Genomic DNA, 21,151 nt, shown 5'->3' with positions numbered 1-21,151 from the left:
CTATTGTACATGAGTAGAAGTTCTTAAGGATCTTCTGACTGACTTGGAACTTCCTTAGGCGCCTGAGGAAGTAGAGGCGTTGTCGTGCCTTCTTCACAACACTGTCAATGTGTGTGGTCCATGTCAAGTCCTCGGATATGTAGGCTCTGAGGTACTTAAAGCTGTTGACTCTCTCAACCGGTGCCCTGTAGTCCTTGACCCTTGAATGTGAGGAACAGAAATTGTAAAGCGCTTTGGAGAAGAGATATATAAAATGTACCAGCAGCTCCTTACTATAATGTTCTGTGTCTGGCGTAGAACATGACATCAAATTAGGGCTGACCCCTATTAGTCGATTAGTCGACTAATCGGTCGAAAGGAGCCGTAGTCGACTGCCAACCTCTTAGTCGAATAATTTTTTTTTTTTTATAATATATATTTTTAAATCATTCTTTCCAAAATAAAAGAGGCCTGAAAAGTGGCTAACGCTAATGGCACGCATACCAGAGGCTAACTGCCTAAGAGAACGTTCACAGAGGCACTGAAAGAGGATTTCACCCATCTAATGAACACACTAGACTAGACAAATATCAAGATGTATCCATCAGTGGACCAATTGCATGCTTTTGCAGAGGACAAGAAGCCTTCAGTCGACTCCTTCAGACATTAAGCACCCCCCACCAGACCAGGCTGCAGAAACAAATGAGTGGGGGGGCATAAAATGTTCTCGGGGGGGCACAATGGTTTTTCAACACAGGTTCCCTTTTATACGTTTCAGCTGGGACAACAGCGCTGTGGCTTGCTTGGTGCTGCCCACGGTGCTGAACTAAACCGCAGAGAGGCAATTGAAAAATCTAATTTCTCTCTAAGAACATTCACTTATACAAAAACAGACTGAACGGATATATATAACAGACCTGCTGGGGCAGCGAACTGAGAGCAGGGGACACAAACAGGCTGGATAAGATGGTCAGGAAGGCCAGTAGCGTGGTTGGGGTGGAGCTGGACTCTAGCAAGGGTGGCGGAGAGGAGGAACCTTGCTAAGCTCCAGGCCATCAGGGAAAACCCCTCCCACCCACTATACACAGACTTGGCTGACAGGAGGAGCATGTTATAGGCTCACACTACCTAAATGCAGCACTGAACGGCACAGGAAGTCCTTCATTCCGACAGCCATCAGACTATACAATGCATCACTGTGCCTCACTGCATCACTGAGCACAGAGTGACAGTTACCATCTTCCTGGACTCTTACTTTTTAAACACACCTTTTATTACACCTACTGTAGACTTCAGTATATTTTTACTGTATTTATTTACTGTATCTTTTATTCTATTTTTATTCTATTTCATTTTATTCTATTCTATTCTTAGGCCATTTGTTTTGTTATTCGTGACTTGTTCTGTCTAAATGTTTAATGTTGATGATTTGCAGTGTCAAATTTCCCTCAGGATAATAAATTTCTATTCTATTCTATTCTATTCTATATCTTTGAAAAGTCTCCATTTATTCAACACTTCTGAATTCACTGACAAACTGAACTGAACTGACAAAAATAAGGTGCATAAAAAAGCTAACAAAATTCCTCCACAGGCTACTCATTAGTAGAGTGGCAAGCAGCGTTTGGGGACAGAGTGAAATCTTCTTAAAACACTGTCCCTCCACTCATTCCTGAACTTTTTTGTTAAGTCCTTCTCAAATGCCAACTGAATTAAATTGGCCTTGCGTCGATGAAGCATACTAAGGCGATGTTCTGTAAAGACGTTCTTGAGGGTAGAAAACGAATTCTCACAGAGTGCCGTGCTAGCTTCAGTAGTGTTGTTGTTGACATTTTTTTTTTACCAGGGTGGGCACAGGTGACTCAGTGGGCGGGCCCGGCCCCCTAATGCCCGCCCATGGCGCCAGGTATGCTTGTGTAGCTCTACTGCCCAGGGAGACAGTCACATCGCCATTCGCCAAAACTTTAGTTTCGATTTCGCAGCGAGCCTCAGCTTATGGGTAATATAGTCCTGCGACGTTCAACAATAACTCGAGGTCGAAAATACCGTCTTCGTTCTTATTAGAAGAAATCTAATAACACCCGTTCATAGTTCCTAACATGACACAAATAAAAACATACCTCACTGCACATAACCACGAGGGAATGAGTCAACTTCAGCAAAAACAAAGCCAATAAATAAACACAATCAAAAAACTATCCCGGAGTCCATAATTAGCAACAGGTGCGTTGCTCGCAGGTGCGAGCCCAACACCCAAATCATGTCCTGACTCCTGTTCAACACGAAATGAAAACAAACTTTCCGCACACAGTCCCAATACAAACAAACAGAAATATTCAAGAAAATAAATGTATAAACATAGGAAATTATGACTGCCATACAATATTTGTTTCAGTTAAAAAAAAGTAGGCTATCTAAAGTAAATGTAATGTTACCTTCCAGGCGTTCCAGCTATGCGTTTTTGGGAATGTGAAAGTGTGCAAGGTTAATAAACTAATAGTATGTTAACTTAGTTTAGTTAAATTAATTAGAAGATTATGCTAATCAGGAACATAGGGGTTGGTGTTGGAGATGACCACTGGTCTACAATAATCCACAAGGGCTTGCTCACGTTTAGGAATAGGGGGCAGGTAACTGGCAGGTACCTGGAGGGGAGAGAACAGATGGTGGAGGTAAACGGTACCCTACCCCCCCCCCCCCCCCCCTCCCAGTGAGCTGTGGTGTTCCACAAGGAAGCATACTAGGACCGCTACTGATCCTAATTTATGCAAATGACATGTCGTCAGCTTGTGACTGTAACTTGTTCCTGTTCACGGACGACTCAGCCCTGCTGGTCTCTGACAAGAACAAGTTACAGGTTGAAAAAACCCTCAGCTCGGAACTCGGCAGAATCTGCACCTGGCTCGCTGATAACAAACTATCATTACACCTGGGTAAAACAGAGTTCATTCTCTTCGGTTCAAATAACGAACTCAGCAAGACCGACGGCTTCTCAGTTACAGTGGGTGACAATATTGTCACAAGGAAAGATGAAACAACATACCTAGGTTCCATTCTAGAGGAAAATCTTTCCTGTGACAAAATGGCATCCAATGTAATTAAAAAAGTCAACCAACTAACTAGATTCTTGTACCGGATCTCCTCTCAGTCTCTGGTAAACAAGAATACCCTGAAGACTCTGGCAGGCAGGAGCACTCATTCAAGGGTACTACGACTATGCTTGCACCTCATGGTACCAAAGCACCTCAAAGGCGCTAAAAACAAAATTACAAATATCACAAAACAAACAGGTCACTGCTTGACCTTACTCCTAGAACCCACTCTCAAGGAGCACCTACGGGAGACTGCAATTAGAAACTGGCCCCTGTAAATGTTGTTTCAATTAAAGAGTTTTATTTTATCAAATGATTCGATGTTCAGTTTGTTATGGCTGTATATTCCCTATCTATATGTAGTAAAATGATTTGCACTACATCCCTACCTTATTTTAGCATTTTAAAAAGTTTTCATTTTGTACTTTATTGTTTGCACGTTGTACTTTAGGAGGTTATACTTTAGTTTGTATATTGATTGATTGATTGAAAACTTTATTAACAGATTGCAGAATGGGTACAATACAGTACAGCTCAATACACACAATTGTTAAGGGGATGCAGACCAGAGAAAGACTTTCGTCTTGTTTACATCAGGGTCCCCCATTTTCAATTCATCAGGACATACATGACATACATGACATACTGATAGACAGTACTGCTACATCTATACATTTATGACATACCAGATTTGCAAATACAGTACTGTTTGTGATACAAAAAGAGTCCAGAAAAGAGAGTATATACATTTGACGTAAAAACTGTACATTGGAGGAGGTTGGGTGGGGTTGGGTGGGTGGGGGGGGGGTTGGGTAGGAGGGGTTGGGGGGGGGGACACTGTACAACTGTACAAGCAAAACTGTATATTGGAATATTGACAAAACCATACTAGGTAATTTACTGTACATTGGAGGGGGTTGGGGGGGGAACACTGTACAACTGTATACAAGCAAAACTGTACATTGGAATATTGACAAAACCATACTAGGTAATTTACTGTACATTGGAGGGGGTTGGGTTAGGACATTTACAGGGGCCAGTTTCGAATTGCAGTCTCCCGTAGGTGTTCTTTGAGAGTGGTTTTGAAAGTGGGTAGTGATTCATATTCCTTTACAGCTTTAGGTAGGGCGTTCCACATTGATGTGGCATAATTGCGAAACGTGTTTAGTCCCTTGTTTGAGCCGAATCTGGGTTTAACATTATTTGTGGAGCTCCCTCTGGTGTTGTGATCGTGGTATTCACTGACCTTTGGGAAGTATTTTGACATGTACATGGGTACCTTGGTCGTGTAGTGTATCTTGTAGACCAGGCCCATTGCAAGTTGCTGTACTCTGTCGTCTACTCTAAGCCATCCTAGGTTGTCAAAGTGGGCAGGGGTGAGGTGGGTTCTAGGAGTAAGGTCAAGCAGTAGTCTGACCAGTTTGTTTTGAGATGTTTGTAATTTAGTTTTTAGCGCCTTTGAGGTGCTTTGGTACCATGAGGTGCAAGCATAGTCGTAGTATAGTGTTTGGACTTTATTCTTTTTACTTTTTTTTTTACTGTATGAAGCACATTCTCAGGAGGAGGCTTAATACAGAACCAAGCATTGCACTGTAATGTTACTGTACATGTACCTTATTATATAAACAAAACTTGAAACTTGAAACCTATCAAACCTCTAGATGGCAGTGTTGTTTTGAAATCTTTCAAAGTTTCTCTGGACAGTTTCCCCCCATAGTTTCTCCTCCTACCAGACTTACGGAAGAAGCAAAGCACTCTGGTAGTTGAAGTCTAAATGCAAGACGACGCACGTAGTCTTCCACACGATTACAGTCTACACAAAACTACATTTCCATTCCGACAACATTGGGATTTTGAACGACAAGGTAGCCTATTCTAATCGATGAGCTCAGCTTGCTTAGCTCCCTTTCACACTCACTTGTCTCATGGAAAGGCAAAAGAAACCCAGCGACCGCAACTATGGACATATTTGAGAACCATCCGGGCTAAACACCGATCTCACGTAGACTTATTAAGAGACGGAAGTGCGACAAAAAAAAACTTAACAGCCATGCACTTCAAACACAAAAAACACACTGATTTCTCGCTGTAGGGGATTTTCCGGCATTCCCTCTCTTGGGCTGGGTCCGTTATTATCGTTGCGTGTGTAGTCGCCGGCGGATCCCCGCGGAACCGACAGGCCCAAGATGTCTATGGAGGAGCAAGGATATCCCGAGGCGACCCTGGTGACAGAGTCCGGCCCGCAGTGGCTCCGGTCGGAGCTGGAGCGTCTGTCCCGGGAGCTGCAGGAGGCGAGCCGGGAGAAGATCCAGGCGGCGGAGTATGGGCTGGTGGTACTGGAGGAGAAACAACAACTCAAACAGCGCTTCGACGAGCTGGAGACGGAGTACGAGACGGTGCGACGGGAGCTCGACCAGCTCAAGGAGGTACCGTCCGTTATTCAATTATGATGAATTGAAAATGGGGGACCCTGATGTAAACAAGACGAAAGTCTTTCTCTGGTCTGCATCCCCCTTAACAATTGTATGTATTGAGCTGTACTGTACTGTACCCATTCTGCAATCTAAAGTTTTCAATCAATCAATCGGGTCACAAAAAAATGCAGCTGTTATAAATGTATTGTTTTTAAGCTTTCAGGGCTGACTTTGTAACCAAGAACACGAATATATAATATTGCCACTTGGACCTCCTGGAATGTATAGCATTTGTGTTGACACACACACACAAGATGGAAACAAAACGTATAATAACAAAATGTAGTTCACATCTAACTATTATAATAATCAATATGTGGTATCAGAGAAGCAGTTGGGACACAACATATGGAAGTGACTTATTTATTGTATGGATTGGAACCATACACTATGATGACAGGACAGAGCCAGTTTCACGTGGCAGCAGACCCGTTATTGACATGTTAGAACATATGCAAATTAATATTTTATTTAATAGAACAAAATCAGCCTAGTATGAATGAGAGGAGGGCCTCTTGGATGTGTGTCGGTGGTGATGAATGAATCCATCGGAAACTGAAGGACGTCCCCTCCTGCCTCCTGGCTCCTGGCTCCTGCTCACTTGTCCAAACTCGCCCCTGCTATGATGCAGCCTAGAGGGGGTTGTCAGACCTCTGCTTGACACGGTATGTCTGGCGGACTGCTCCGCTACCTACAGCCGACACGTTAGTCCAGTAGTTAACAAACAGTGTGTTGTTTAGTGGAAAGGTGGCATTTACGGGCCTCAGTTTGAGGGACCAGCACGCGTGTAGCTTTATGCCAAGCAAGCAGTGCAAAAACTTACCGTAGTGGCATGCAGTAATGCGCCTTTCATTTTCCGCCGCCCAGCGCCCAGGTCGCGCGGAAATAGGCTGTCTATTGCCATTCTCTTTGACAAACTCTAACCTTAACCAGCTCCTTAACAACGCCTAAACTTAACCGTTCTAACCTTAACCAACTCCGAAACAATGCCTAACCTTAACCATAGAAATTATATTGCCATTCTCTTTGACAAACTCTAACCTTAACCAGCTCCTTAACAGCGCCTAAACTTAACCGTTCTAACCTTAACCAACTCCGAAACAATGCCTAACCTTAACCGGCGAAAGAATACACGTTAAAAAAAAATCACGTTAAAAAATATTTTCGATGGGATTCGAACTCGCCAGCAAACAAGCCATAGGATCCACAGCCATGTGTCCTTGCCAATTGAGCTAGTGCCAGATAGTGAATAAGAGGCGGTGACTTATATATATTGAGCTCCAACCAAGGCGGGATCTCATGCGCATGCGCGGGCACCTCGCGCGAGCACGCCGGCGCACGCACGCACCTGAGCGAGCACGCCGCCGCCGGTGCACGCACGGTAGCATTTGTCTGAAAAGAAGGGCGCTTTACCGCACTAGCGTGCGGTGACGAATGCGGAAGCATTTTTGCACTGCTTGCTTGGCATTAACGTACAGGCGACCAGCACATACCTCCTCCATCTTGAACGGATATTCCGTCAGTCGTGAATCCAGAGACTTTCTGACAGACATAACCCGGTGTCTGTGGTGCATTGGGGGAAATCACTCTTTTCTACAGGCATGGAAAACCGGGAGTTCTGGTTAGTTATGTCTGTGCAGGCCTGGAAAAGTTATTATGGAACACAAGAGACCATAAAGGCAACCATTAAACAGTGCACTTGAACACAGATATATATAGACACAGACGGATCATGACAAATTGTGCCATTTGTCATAGTATGCATTTGATGAAATGTGTACTAGGAGCTCAGAAAAAGTGTATTTGTCAACCTAATGAATGACATTGGAGTGCAGGACACAGCGCATCTCTACCCTTCTAGCGGCTATAGACATCTGAATTGTGAAAGGATTGTGAGGGAAACAATGAGGGGAAATGAAAGTCTAGGAATAGACCTCAGCAGTCTTCTATAGACTCTTCAATCAACATGGTTTACATTTCACACAGACAATGACTTTACATACATTTATTATTATAACAAGGCCCATGTGAACAAACCATAGAAGTATTATGATATTATTACAATATTGTTGTGATTATATGATTCTGTATGGAACAAACGGTTATATACAATATATTATATATATATATTGTGACAAGCCTGGTGGTGTTCAGACTCATCATGGTTCAAAAACAAACAAATTCAAATGTCCACACAAGTGCAATATCAATCAATACGAATATTTATTGATTTACAGGCAGAATAATAGTACGATGGGCAAATAGAAAACACAAAAACAGGCTCTCGTACAAAAAGTAGTCGTCTGGTCCAGGGGCAGTACACAAGGGGGTTTATCAGCCAGTCTAGGGTCCAGTACACAATGAACACCTTCTCGCCTTCACCTCTCCTCTCACTACCTCTCACCTCACAAAACTCCGTACACAACAATCTCTTTCTCAATACAATAACTCCAACCTCACCTCCACTCAACTCAACTCTCTCTATCCTAGTGTATTTGTAGTGTGTGTGTGTCTGGGGTGTGTGCGTGTGAGATGTGGGTGAACTAATGATGCACAGGTGTGTTCTATCTGTACTAATCAGCTACCTAATTGTTTCCACTCCTTCCATGGCAGTAATATCTCCGGTCCTTCACATATCCATGAGAGGGGGGTTGATATGGAGCACTAGTAGCATAGCTTAAAACCTTTTGACCAACAGCTAGACTAGCTGGTCCATAACAACACTGGTCCATGCAGATGTGTCTTCATATGTTCTACTATACATTGTATCAAAAGTTAGGTGTTTTATAGGTCAGTTACACACATGTAACGGGGCAACTTCGATATCACAAAGCCTAGGAAACCTTCGATACAATGTATAGTTTGCATCAACCATTCCCATGAGATTGTGATTGAGCCTGGTGAGAGGATGCAGAACAGTGCTATGTTTCTCAATACTAAAGCAACCAGTGAAATGATGGCCTATACTAGTTAACATCATGCCAGACAGACAATGTTTAAATAGAAGAAGGTTATTTCATTGTCAATGTACACAAGGCAATTGACATCTGTCTTTTCCCATATCCCTCCTTGTTTACACATACACACAGTCCCCCACACATATGCATTTCATCAGAGAGGTCAGAGCGCAGGGTCGCCCACAGTGCAGTGCCCCTCAAGCAGTTTTTTTGGGTTTGGTGCCTTGCTCAAGGGTACGTAGGCAGAGACGGTGCGCACCGTAGATGTAATACCAGCCGCCCTTCAGTCACCAGCTCACAGCTGGAATACCCCCTCCTGTCGGGCCGGGGATCTAACCAGCAACCTTTTGTTTTGGTTACTGGCCGCAGTGGCTGGCCAGGCCTCTTTACCTCTAGGCCATCCTCAAATAGAGCCTGGGTTAAAAAAAAATTTAAAGTGTCTTTTTAATATAAATTGAAATGGAATAACACCCCCACTGACCTTAACCCTCAATGAAGATTATGTAAAAACTCCCATAAAACCTTAATAGGAAGATGGATGGTCAGGCGTGTGGCACTGAGGTGGGCAACTGGAGAACTATAGCCAGGTACAATGAGTAAGCAGTGGTAACAGGGCATCGGTAATGTTAATTTTCTGGCCATTTTCTTGACACTGATATATATTTACCCAGTAATTCCGGAGAGTCTGAGTCTCTGACCGATACCCGGACTGGAGCACAAACAGAATAAAGTCTAACATTTTATATTTATATATTAGTTCTAATATAAGTGGATCTGTCGATTAGATTAGATTCTTTAATGACCACCCAGCCAGGCTGGTGGAATTTGATGTGGCTCTTGAGAAGGTTACAGTGTGGCCTGGGCACCTGCCCAGAGCAAGGTGTGTGTGTGTGTGTGTGTGTGTGTGTGTTGCAGCTACACGACCCAAAGAGCATTGTGTGTGTTGCAGCGACATGACCCAAAGAGCAAGGTGTGTGTCTGTGTGTGTTGCAGCTACACGATCCAAAGAGCAGGGAGTGTGTGTGTTGCAGCGACATGACCCAAAGAGCAAGGTGTGTGTCTGTGTGTGTTGCAGGTACACAGCCCAAAGAGCAGGGAGTGTGTGTGTTGCAGCGACATGACCCAAAGAGCAAGGTGTGTGTCTGTGTGTGTTGCAGGTACACAGCCCAAAGAGCAGGGAGTGTGTGTTGCAGCTACATGACCCAAAGAGCAGGGAGTGTGTGTTGCTGCGACATGACCCAAAGAGAGAGTGGGTGTTGTAGGGTTGTACTAGCCAGTAGAAGAGAGCAGTTGTAACGCACATATTATCATGAGAAAACATGACATTAATCCCATCAGCGCTTATTGAATCGTCTATAGGTGAGACTGCGTTACTCATAAGATTTTAAAGAATTTGAGTTTCAGAGAACCAGATGACACAAATTAACTGACATGAATGCTGTTGTCAGACTATCCTTTTTTTTTTTTTAAACATTACATTAAATGTATTTTTGGTACTTCTTATGTGCTTTCATGTACTAATTCAAAGCACATGTTTAGTATGAGGGTCATTCATATGCTGTAAGTGTAATCTGAAACTTGTGCTGTTATACCAAACCTAAGTTGTACTTAAGTAAACCTATTACAAATATTTTTTTGTCCTGGTCCTGATCCCCTTCCTGGTCGTTGCGCACTCTACCCCCTACCGTCGGTCTGGGAGGGCGGAGACTATCACATGCTTCCTCCGACACATGTGTACCCAGCCCACCACTTCTTTTCACCTGGCAGCGCAGACTCTCACTGAGAGAGTGTAATGTGTGGAAGGTCACACTACCTCTCTTAGATCCTTCCCTCGCTGTGCAGGCTGCCTATTTTTTAATCCCAGCCCAAGAGTGCTGCCGAGTGCTTCCGCGTTTTCCCTGATTGGCCGCGACAACGCCTAGCACGCCCCCGCGGCAGAGCGGAGCGGCAGAGGCGCATAGGTTGCCGCGGCATTATGTAGCCGTAATCCCCCCTGTTTTAACATCGACGGTTAGCTCAACTCGTTCGTCGCTTTGCTGTGGAGCCTGCGGTGGGTTGGTGACAAGTTCGAATCACTTAAATTTTTTTTTACGTTTAATTAATTTATCATCTCTCTATATAAACGTGCATTCTTTCGCCGGTTAAGTTTAGGCATTCTTTCGGAGTTGGTTAAGTTTAGGCATTCTTTCGGAGTTGGTTAAGGTTAGGGTTACGTTTAGGCATTCTTTCGGAGTTGGTTAAGGTTAGGGTTAAGTTTAGGCATTCTTTCGGAGTTGGTTAAGGTTAGGGTTAAGTTTAGGCATTCTTTCGGAGTTGGTTAAGGTTAGAGTTTGTCGCAGAGCATGGCAATAGAATGCCTGTCTGTCTTTCTTGACGCAGAGGCAGCAGCCTATTTCCGCTCTACCGCTCTGCCGCGCGCCGCGGTCACATGGGCGTCGTGGCCAATCAGAGAAACGCGAAGCACTCTTGGGCTGGGATTAATATAGACGCGTGCAGGCTCCCCGACCGAACTGTAGGACTCGCTGTCCACAACGACCCAGACCCACCCACCGGCTTCCCTCCCGCTGACTCTGCCAATCGAGCCAGTATGACGGCCGGCCAAGCCGGAAGCAACGCTGACAGCTGGATTCGATACCAGTGTCTCTTGCGTTGGTGACAAGCGCCTTGTTCGCTGCGCCACCCAGCTGCCCCGATACTATATGAATTGTTGTGTTTTTAAATGGCAGTCCATTCACATAGTCAGTAACTGTAATATACCGAATCCCATTACCATTTACCAGTGTGTCTGACTCCCACCTAAAAAGACAATATAATGTATGATGTATATCACGGCATACATACCTTATGCATACTGCACCTTATGTGTATACTGTATATGTCATCAGAGCATATATTTAGAATTTTTTTTATTATATATTCGATTATTAGATTATATATTGTAACTATATTTATTGTAGGGCAAATAGAGTTAATTATATTGTTATATTGTTTACACTGTCTTTTAATATATATATTTTTTTACTGTACTATAATTCTATGACCTGTACCATGTCTTCTACCTGTACCTCCCCTCCCCCCTCCACCCTCCCCCATGCTGCTATGATACCTGAATTTCCCCAAGGGGGTCAATAAAGGAACATCTTATCTTATCTTATCTTACCTCTAATATACCCAGACCTTTCGGTTGTGAGGTCAGTAGGTCACATGGCCTCTCTAACTCCCCCTCCTTTGCTATGGGGGTATATAAAAGATTTTTTTTTTATATATATATATATATATTTTTGGGGGGGGGGGGGGGGGGGGGGGCTTGTACAGCACTTTGTTCAACTTTGTCAGTGGTGTAAAGTTTAAACCTTTTAAAATCTTAGACAAACTAAACACTTTGCTTCCATGAAATATTGTAAGCCGTCATTTGAGGCTTTATAAAAACAAACACAAATCTGTCAGTGCCGAGTTCGACCTCATCTTAAATAACAAACAGCATTGATTGTTGTAGTTAACAAAGAGAGGCAGAGTTGATTTTGCAAAAAAAAAAGAAAATGTCATTTTTTTCTAAATTTATTTTCATATTCGAATCCCATGCCCATCGAACGAAGCTTCGAAGTATTTAAGACAGCCCTAATTGCAACCAATAACATGGGCATCATATAGCTTACATCCTGGTCCCTGCTGGGACGTACCAACTGAATACACCACTGTGGGGGTGGGGGGTTGTATACAAATTCTAGGTTGATTTGATTTTGTATACATTTTAAGGCTCAAGGAGCTGTTTGACTGCCTACCTCAAAGACTGTTCTCTTATTTTGCACATTTTCAGTAAATATTTGATTGAAATTGAAGTTTTATCTGGTGATTATTTGAGTGATTGTTTCGTATTGGCTCAGCCAGCTTATATAGGATGCCAAGTCTACATCATTTTGGTTGTTTATAGCACAATAACATCTGATTTAATGTGATGGAAGAAGTGAAATTATCATTTTGAGTAAATATTTAATTTACCACAGCCGCATATGCTGGAAAAGCTTGAAAAGGCACCTTGAAAAAGCTTGAAAAGTGCTTGAATTTTGCTTTGGAAAAGGTGTAAGAACCCTGAAAAAACAATGCATAAATTGCAGACATAAGAATAAGTATAAAAGACAATAAAAGTAGTGCAACGTAACCGTGCAGACTTAAGAATAGGCATAAAATAAGTACAATAGACAATGTTGCTCGAAGGCATGTGAACCCCCCTGGAACAGCCAGTCCCCCAAACACCCCACACATCAATCCCCACCACATCCCCATCCAGGACACACCCCTGATAAAGCATGTCATGACCGAAGGAAAACACAAACAGCCCGCACGCCACTCACACCGCCATGCGCGTTAGCATTAAGGTAAGGGATAGGTTTAAGTTTACAACCTTTTAGGTGAAGATTCTCATGAGTTATGGCTTTGCAGCTGGGTCAGAGAGTGTCTATCCCTGTGGAAACATTCTTCCAGGCCATGGGATCTAGACACGACCCTGGTGGAAAGTTCATCTGGTAAAGCTGTCTGGTACCCAGCAAAACCTGCCTAGTAACGGCTCTAGTCCTGGACAGAGACCAGCCTTTGTTTACATTTTGGCAGCAGGGATTGGATGACGTATAGTGTGAGTGTCAGGGTTAAGGGTTAAAGTTTAATGGTTAGGGGCGGTAGACCTTGAGCCAGGGCTTCTGATTTAACACTTTCATTTGTTTTGGAAGTTTTTATTTGGACTAACTTCTTTCTTTCCTCCATGGGATATTTACTCTCACATCTTCTGCCTGACATGGAAATAGAATAGTAGTTGCCCTAAATGCAACTTAATGACCTCATAGTGTTATGATGAAGTGACTCTGTAATACAACTTAATGGCCTCATAGTGTTAATGAGGTGACTATAATACAAATGAATGACCTCATAGTGTTGTGAGGTGACTATAATACAACTTAATGACCTCATAGTGTGAGGTAACTCTATAAGTAAGGGATAATGTATAGCTACGAGGTCATTGTCGCAAAATAATTGACCGACACAGCGTTCTGGAACACAGAGGCGCAGCCGAGGTGTTCTAAAACGTAGTGAAGGTCAATTATTTTGCGACAATGACCGAGTATAGCTATACATTATCCCGCTTATTACAGGGCTAACTTACTAACATTTACATTTACATTTAGTCATTTAGCTGACACTTTTATCCAAAGCGACTTACAAGTTCTGTATGACAAGTCATCAGGAAGGGCACAACTCTATCAGCTGAGTAACAATGTTCATCAAAATGTTGAGTGCTACAGTGTAGGTTAGTTTATTAGGACAAGTGCATGACAGTAAGGTTAGTTAGGGTTAGATATATATATATATTTTTTTCCAGATAATGGTTGAAGAAGTGCGTCTTTAGTCGACGGCGAAACTAACAATATACGTAATTCATTTTACACCATCGACAAGACGAGATCAAATGCAGACGCAGTTGTTCTGTTGCTCCTCTGTCATCGCCGGCAGGTGTGTGGACTTGATTGCACCTGATGTAGTGCAGCTGTGCATAATGGTAAAGCTTAGCTTTCGTGACTGCGATCAAAATGCTTGATTGTGATTGGTCAATAGCGCTCTGTTGCCCCTAACAGCGGTCATTATTGCGCGTTGCCCGTAGCAGCAGTGAATTATCGAGAAAGAATTGACCGCTGTTAGGGGCAACCGAGCGCTATTGACCAATCACAATCAAGCATTTTGGCGAATGTTAAAACGCCATGTAATAATACAACTTAATGACCTCATAATAGGGGTGGGAATCACCAGAGGCCTCACCATACGATATTATCACGATACTTGAGTCACGATACGATAGTATTGCGATTAAAAATATATTGCGATATGCTGAGTATTGCGATATTAATATTGCCATATATTGCGATTTATTACCTTTTTTCAACTGCAAAGTAAAACTTTGTCAACATGTTTTATCTAACTGTCTGTTCATCTCACTTCAATCATTTGTATTGCAGCAAATGGGATTTTCTCAAGCAGACAGTCAACACTGTAATCTGTGTTGCATGTACCTTGTATTACTGAGTCATATTCCAACTTAAGTGTGTGTGTGTGTGTGTGTGTGTGTGTGTGTGTGTGTGTGTGTGTGTGTGTGTGTGTGTGTGTGTGTGTGTGTGTGTGTGTGTGTGTGTGTGTGTGTGTGTGTGTGTGTGTGTGTGTGTGTGTGTGTGTGTGTGTGTGTGTGTGTGTGTGTGTGTGTGTGTGTGTGTGTGTGTGTGTGTGTGTGTGTGTGTGGACTACTGTACTATTACAGGTATTGAAATGAAAAATGCAACTTCCTTATAATTTTTTTTATAAAAGATTAATAATAAAATATCTATACTTGGTGTCCTTGTATCGATACAGTATCACCACGCAAAGTATCGCGATAGTATACTGTATCGATATTTTCCCCCACCACTAGTGTGAGGTTTTGTGAGGTGACTCTGTAATACAACTTAATTACCTCATAGTGTTAATATGAGGTAACTCTGTAATACAACTTAATGACCTCATAGTGTTATGAGGCAACTCTATAATACAACTTAATAACCTCATAGTGTTATGAGGTGACTCTCTAATACATCTTAATGACCTCAGAGTGTTGATATTAGGTGACTCTATAATACATTTTAATGACCTCATAGTGTTATGAGGTGACTCTGTAATACAACTTAATGACCTCATAGTGTTAATTAATATTAGAGTTGTTCCGATACCGATACCAGTATCGGAAATGCCTCCGATACTGCCTAAAATGCTGGTATCGGTATCTGCGAGTACGCTGAAAGGCTAGCCTCCGATACCATATGACGTAATTTATCAACAACACGTGCGGTATTCTCCTGCTGAGAGTGAGCATTATAAAACAAACGTGTTTTAATCGACCGTGAATTAAAGTGTCAATGCTGTTTGTCATTTTAACAGCAGATACTTTCTTAAATGCCATCGCCCCGACAGAGCAGTGTGACGGGGAGCTCTGATGGGTTCGCTTGCTGGTGTTATTAGCATTTGCTGAAGAGCTAACCGAAAAGCTAGTTTTAGCTTTAACGTTACCTTGGCTAAAGTTGGGGCTATTCATAATCCAGCAAGGCCTAACAAAAATAATAGTTGGTTTCAGGTTGCCGACCGACCCTGCCGATTTAGGTGCGACCCAATATATTTTATGAGTTTTTAAAAAAAATTATATTTTTTAAGAATAAAGTTTCATAGAAATCTTAGTCAAACATTTAGTATTATGGATATTAAACATGCTGGCAGAGTACATGCATCCATGTTGTTGTGAACATTTTAATTAAATAAAGAAATTCCCTATCCATAGTCGCCATGGGAAAGAATAAAATAAAAAAATAAAATAAAATAAATTCCCTACCTACCCATGGCCAAACTGACAACCAACCTGAAACCAACTATTAATTTTGTTAGGCCCAATAATGGCTGCAGACCTGCAAGCAAAGTACAGCAAGTTGACAAAGGAGTATTCCAAGGTAAATCACTTTTTCACCAGTAACGTTATATTGTCTTGTTTCCATCTAACGTTAGCTCACGCTAACCTAGCTCGCGTTAACTGCTAGCTCATGCTAACGTGGCTGATCAACCTCTCCCACACATGCACGCAATTAATGACATGTTGCGGACAGCCATACCGGTGACAATGTTTAGCTTTTAGTGCCAAATGATAAGAGTCTGAGGCAGAGTCTCAAAAGAGAATGTTGAATATTTATTGTGCATTAAAAATCACAACAGAGCCTCTACTACTAGCTAACCTAAACGGAGCCATCTGGCAACAACGTGCAACAACATATAACGTCCATGCGGAATCAATGTCCCAACATCCTTTCCGTGGGTGAACTCATTTAGTTGTCAATTAATGATACTAATACAAATCTATACAATCACCTGTTGTTGAATAAATACCATTACTTTATAGTTATTACTAAAAAACAGTATATATAAAACAGTAGCTGAAAAAAAAAAAGAAATGTATTCACTGGTATCGGATCAGTATCGGTATTGGCCGATACCCAAAGCTTAGGTATCGGAATCGGATCGGGAAGGAAAAAATGGTATCGGAACATCTCTAGTTAATATGAGGTGACTCTGTAATACAACTTAATGACCTGTGTGTGTGTGTGCGTGTGTGTGTGTGTGTGTGTGTGTGTGTGTGTGTGTGACTGTTAATAAATGTAACATTGTGCACAAGTGTATCAAGTTTGCATAGTTTAGCATGAGTGTGTAGGATTGTCTCTTTGCTCTCTAAAGGAATATCTTATCTTATCTCCATGAATTGGGGCTTGAACATCGATGTTCATGGACAACACTAGTGTTGCACCGTATTGCGATACTAGAAAGGTATCACAATATCCTGCTGTTATAAACGCTACTATACCCCATTTTATTAGTACCAGACCAGTACTTTAAGAATGACAGTATTTTAATAACAAGAGCCGTATTTATTTCCTGTGTGTGGCACTCTGACTCTGCTTCCACCGTAGTGGCCGTGCCGACTGTTTTTCCAGCTTTGACTGTGACACGAGAGGCTGCAGTGCTCTTGTTGACACAGCAGACTCACAGAGCGAAATATGGCATTATTTCTCGTACATAGCCGACAGTCAGGGCAAAGCGCCTGTCTGTAGAAGATGTTTTAAACCCACGCAGGCCGAGGGAGCCGACACCTCCAACCTGGCAAAGCATCTCGCTGACAGACATGCCGACCTGTTCAAGGAATTCAAAGAGCGACATGTTATAAATAATAACAATACATTACATTTATATAGAGCTTATATAGTACCCAAAGAGTAAAACATGACAAAGAAATATCAATGATAAAACGTAAATTATTTATGTAAAGAATGTAAAAATGTAAAGCTTGAGACGGAGGGAGGATGATGATCAGGTGGAAGTGAGATTGAAGAGGCCGGTCTTGACGGCCTGTTTGAAGGAGGGGAGGGTGGTTGATTGACGGATGTGGGCTGTGCCATTACCAATTACACCCTGTCGCCCCAGGTCCAGAGCTCGGTCCTCAGGACTGTCGAGCTGTTCGTGTCCGCGGACCTGAAGTGATGAGCAGGCGTGTGATGGGGGAGGAGGTTATCAAATGTGATGGATAACATAATTACATGCCCTCAAATATATAAGTAAAACGAGTGTGATTTATGTATAATTTCAGTATCTGTATCGAGAATCGAGATATAAAATTTTAGGCAGATATCGTATTGACGTCATACGTTTGGTATCGTGACAACACCACACACGCACACACACGCACGTACGCACGCACACACACACACACACACACACACACACACACACACACACACACACACACACACACACACACACACACACACACACACACACACACACACACACACACACACACACACACACACACACACACACACACACAGCTGAAAATATAAGATGATCAGTGTGCTACTGGATGTGTGTGTATTGGGTCAGTATCAGCCCAGCCTGCTGTATTAGACAAGCTGTTTAACACTGATCTTGCAGCAGCTGTTCTGGTAGATGTCTTACTGAAAGTAGGCAGTGGTTTGTTGCCTGATCGCCAAGCATACCGTGACTGAGTCCAGGATTCAGTCATGAATGCCACCTCTAGTGTCTGTAGCTGGTTTTGTGAGTCAGGGATTCTTTTTATAGGGCTGCCCTCGACTAAAGAATTTCTGTTATACTAGCAGTGGTTCTCAACCTTCTTAGCATGAAGGACCTCCAAATTAATACACATTATCTGTTTTTATCTGTTTTATGTGACATTGCATATGTTTTTATTGTGTGCTTTTATCTTTTTATGTTTTTATCTTATGTTGTGGAACTTTGTTGTTTTTAAATGTGCTTTATAAATAAAGTGGATTGGATTATCTAATAAGATAAAGTTTTCAGTCTGTTCACCTCACTCCAATCATTTTTGGGATTGTCAAGCAAAGAATATATATAATAGTATTGATTTATTCTCCTACTGTCTTGTGCAGGGGTTCTCAAAGTTTTTTATACCACGACCCCATTTTATTTAGGATTGTTTTTGGCGACCCCACACTGTATTGCCTAATTTCAATGTGGAATTAAGGAATATCAAAATAAAAGCACACATTGTTGAACTTGATCATGCATATTTATTAGAACATTTTATTACTATGTTATCAAAAACATTTATAAAACGAGGCATATTTTGCCAAAATATGTTGCCAGAACATAAAATATATATATTTTAATTGGCCAATGCACTGCACTGCCGCAACCCTTAGTTTGAGAACCGCTGGTCTATAGCTTACTGTAGTTGAGGAAACAACAGTAGAGAGATTGAAAACTATGATCAGAATAGTCATTCTTAAACGTTCTCTCATTGGACTAGTAAATAAAATGTTAGTGAAATAAAATTATTCCCCATTTTCTTGTGGAACCCCCTCAAGGTCCCCAGACCCCGAGAACCCCTGGACTATACTCATCATAGGATTGTGTCGACTAGCTTACCGTAAATGTACTGGGTTCATTTATTGAAACCAAGTACTGTATGAAATAGTAAACAGTGCAATTACAGGTGGTCAATGGTCATTTCAACGTTTTCAAAGTGAAATCAAGTAACTAGCTCAGTATGCAGCTCAGTATATTAGTAACCCGGCTTGTATTAGGAGGCCGGCTTATAATTGCTTAGCTCAAGAGCGCACCCGGCCATTAATAGAGACCCGGCTTGTATTTGAGACCCGGTTACTATTAGAGGAATTACGGTAATAATTTTTTTTATTTAATGGACAAATATGTAAAATAGTGTTTTATACCATTGTCACTCTGCAGATGAATGCAGCATACGGTGGCCATTGGGTGCACATATATTCATATAGTTCATAAGGTGAATATTGTTGTAATATCCAGAGATGTGCGTATGCTTTTCCAGTAATGACTAATGTTAAATTACTACGTCAACCAACACAGATCTTACATGAAGATTGGTCAACTGTGTGCCGCTTGTAGAACAACTCTGAATCCTGTCTCGTTGAGTCATCGCTTCCTCTGTGTGATACGTCAGTCTCATGATGACTGTCCAGTGTGCGTCAGGAATGCTGCTATGAGTAATGGAGCATCATAGCGCTGGGCGATTATGGGGGGGAATATCAATTTACACCATGGTGATTCAGCACTTCGCGCTGCAATTCTTGTATGAAAGGTGCTATAAAAATAACATTATTATTATTATTATTATTATTATTATTATTATTATTATTATTATTATTATTATTATTATTATTATTATTATTATTATTATTATTATTATTATTATCTGCTGCTCAGGTCTGGTCTGGTAAATAATGGAAAATCCAATTGATAGTTGGTCATGGTATAGGATTGCAGGGTAATGAGGAGCGTGATATAATATAAAAATTATACATTGTTTCAAACCACACAATACAATTACACAGATAGACAACAAAGGATAAATATTGGTATCATATTGGTATCATATTGGTATCATATTAGTATCATATTAGTATCGTATTGGCATCATATTGGTATCATATTGGTATCATATTAGTATCATATTGGCATCATATTGGTATCATTAGTATCATATTAGAATCATATTAGTATCATTGGCATGATCATATTGGTATCATATTGGTATCATATTAGTATCATTGGTATCATATTGGTATCATATTAGTATCATATTGGCATCATATTGGTATCATATTGGTATCATATTAGTATCATATTGGTATCATATTAGAATCATATTGGTATCATATTAGAATCATATTAGTATCATATTGGCATCATGTTAGTATCATGTTAGTATCATGTTAGTATCATGTTAGTATCATATTGGTATCATATTGCAGAGCTCTAGAGCATCAAACGCCCACTGTGCATTAAGGCTGTCCCACGAAGCCTGTTTTTGGGATTCGAAGTTCGTCAGGGTTTTTCGAACGAACGTTCGAACCTTCGCTTTTAATAAAAATATATATATATATATATATTTTCTTTTTTTTTTCAATATATATATATATTTTTTTAAATATCCTCAAACTAAATCCTCAATTTGAATAAAGTGATTAATCTGATTAAATGAGGCTTTCTTTTTTATTAAATCAACTTTCTTTAATGAATATAACTTAGCAGTTTTTTTAATACTATAATATTAGTGTAGCCTAATCTTTATCTGCAACTGTGAAGAAAAACCCCATTGGTTTAAACAGAATGAATAGACACATAAAAGAAATATATATTTTTTTTTTTTTTTTTTTTTTATTAAAAATAAATAATTCGAATTTTGATTTAGAATTAGAATGTTAACGTAACGATCGAACATTCGGGCTCAGCCTTACTGTGCATTAGGCCGCTGGTCAGTCAATATCAACCCTGGCCATCACTGTGCTGTTGCTCGACATACTAATTATTAGCTTGAGTCCAAACTGTGTGGAGGCAGAGAGAGAGCCGGAGAGCTGTGTCTCTGGTGGTGGACTGATCTGGACAGGAGGCCCAGTGTGTTACCTCACCAGCTGGCAGAGGGTCTCAGGAGAGCAGCCTGGGTGGGTGCTATAGAGGGCTGGGGGTCAGCTGACTGTGGGAATCTGAGATCAATGTCTTCAGCCATTTTAGTCTGTTTAATATT

The 21,151-nt window shown here is 41.4% G+C and overlaps 1 protein-coding gene across 1 annotated transcript in view; it reads left to right on the top strand.

The window, feature by feature from the left end:
* The first annotated feature begins 4,990 nt into the window (after positions 1 to 4,990).
* LOC311231192 (bicaudal D homolog 2) overlaps positions 4,991 to 21,151 on the top strand; it is a 48,272-nt gene continuing 32,111 nt past the window's right edge. The window contains exon 1 of the mRNA XM_084317721.1: positions 4,991 to 5,497. Coding sequence (XP_084173847.1) covers positions 5,258 to 5,497 — 240 coding nt within the window. The 5' untranslated portion in view covers positions 4,991 to 5,257. The remainder of the gene's footprint in view (positions 5,498 to 21,151) is intronic.

Source organism: Notolepis coatsorum (assembly GCF_963971535.1).
Source record: "Notolepis coatsorum genome assembly, chromosome: 6".
Classification (NCBI taxonomy): Eukaryota; Metazoa; Chordata; class Actinopteri; order Aulopiformes; family Paralepididae; genus Notolepis; species Notolepis coatsorum.
Note: the sequence above shows the minus strand (reverse complement) of the source record. Positions and strands in the feature narration are given on the sequence as shown.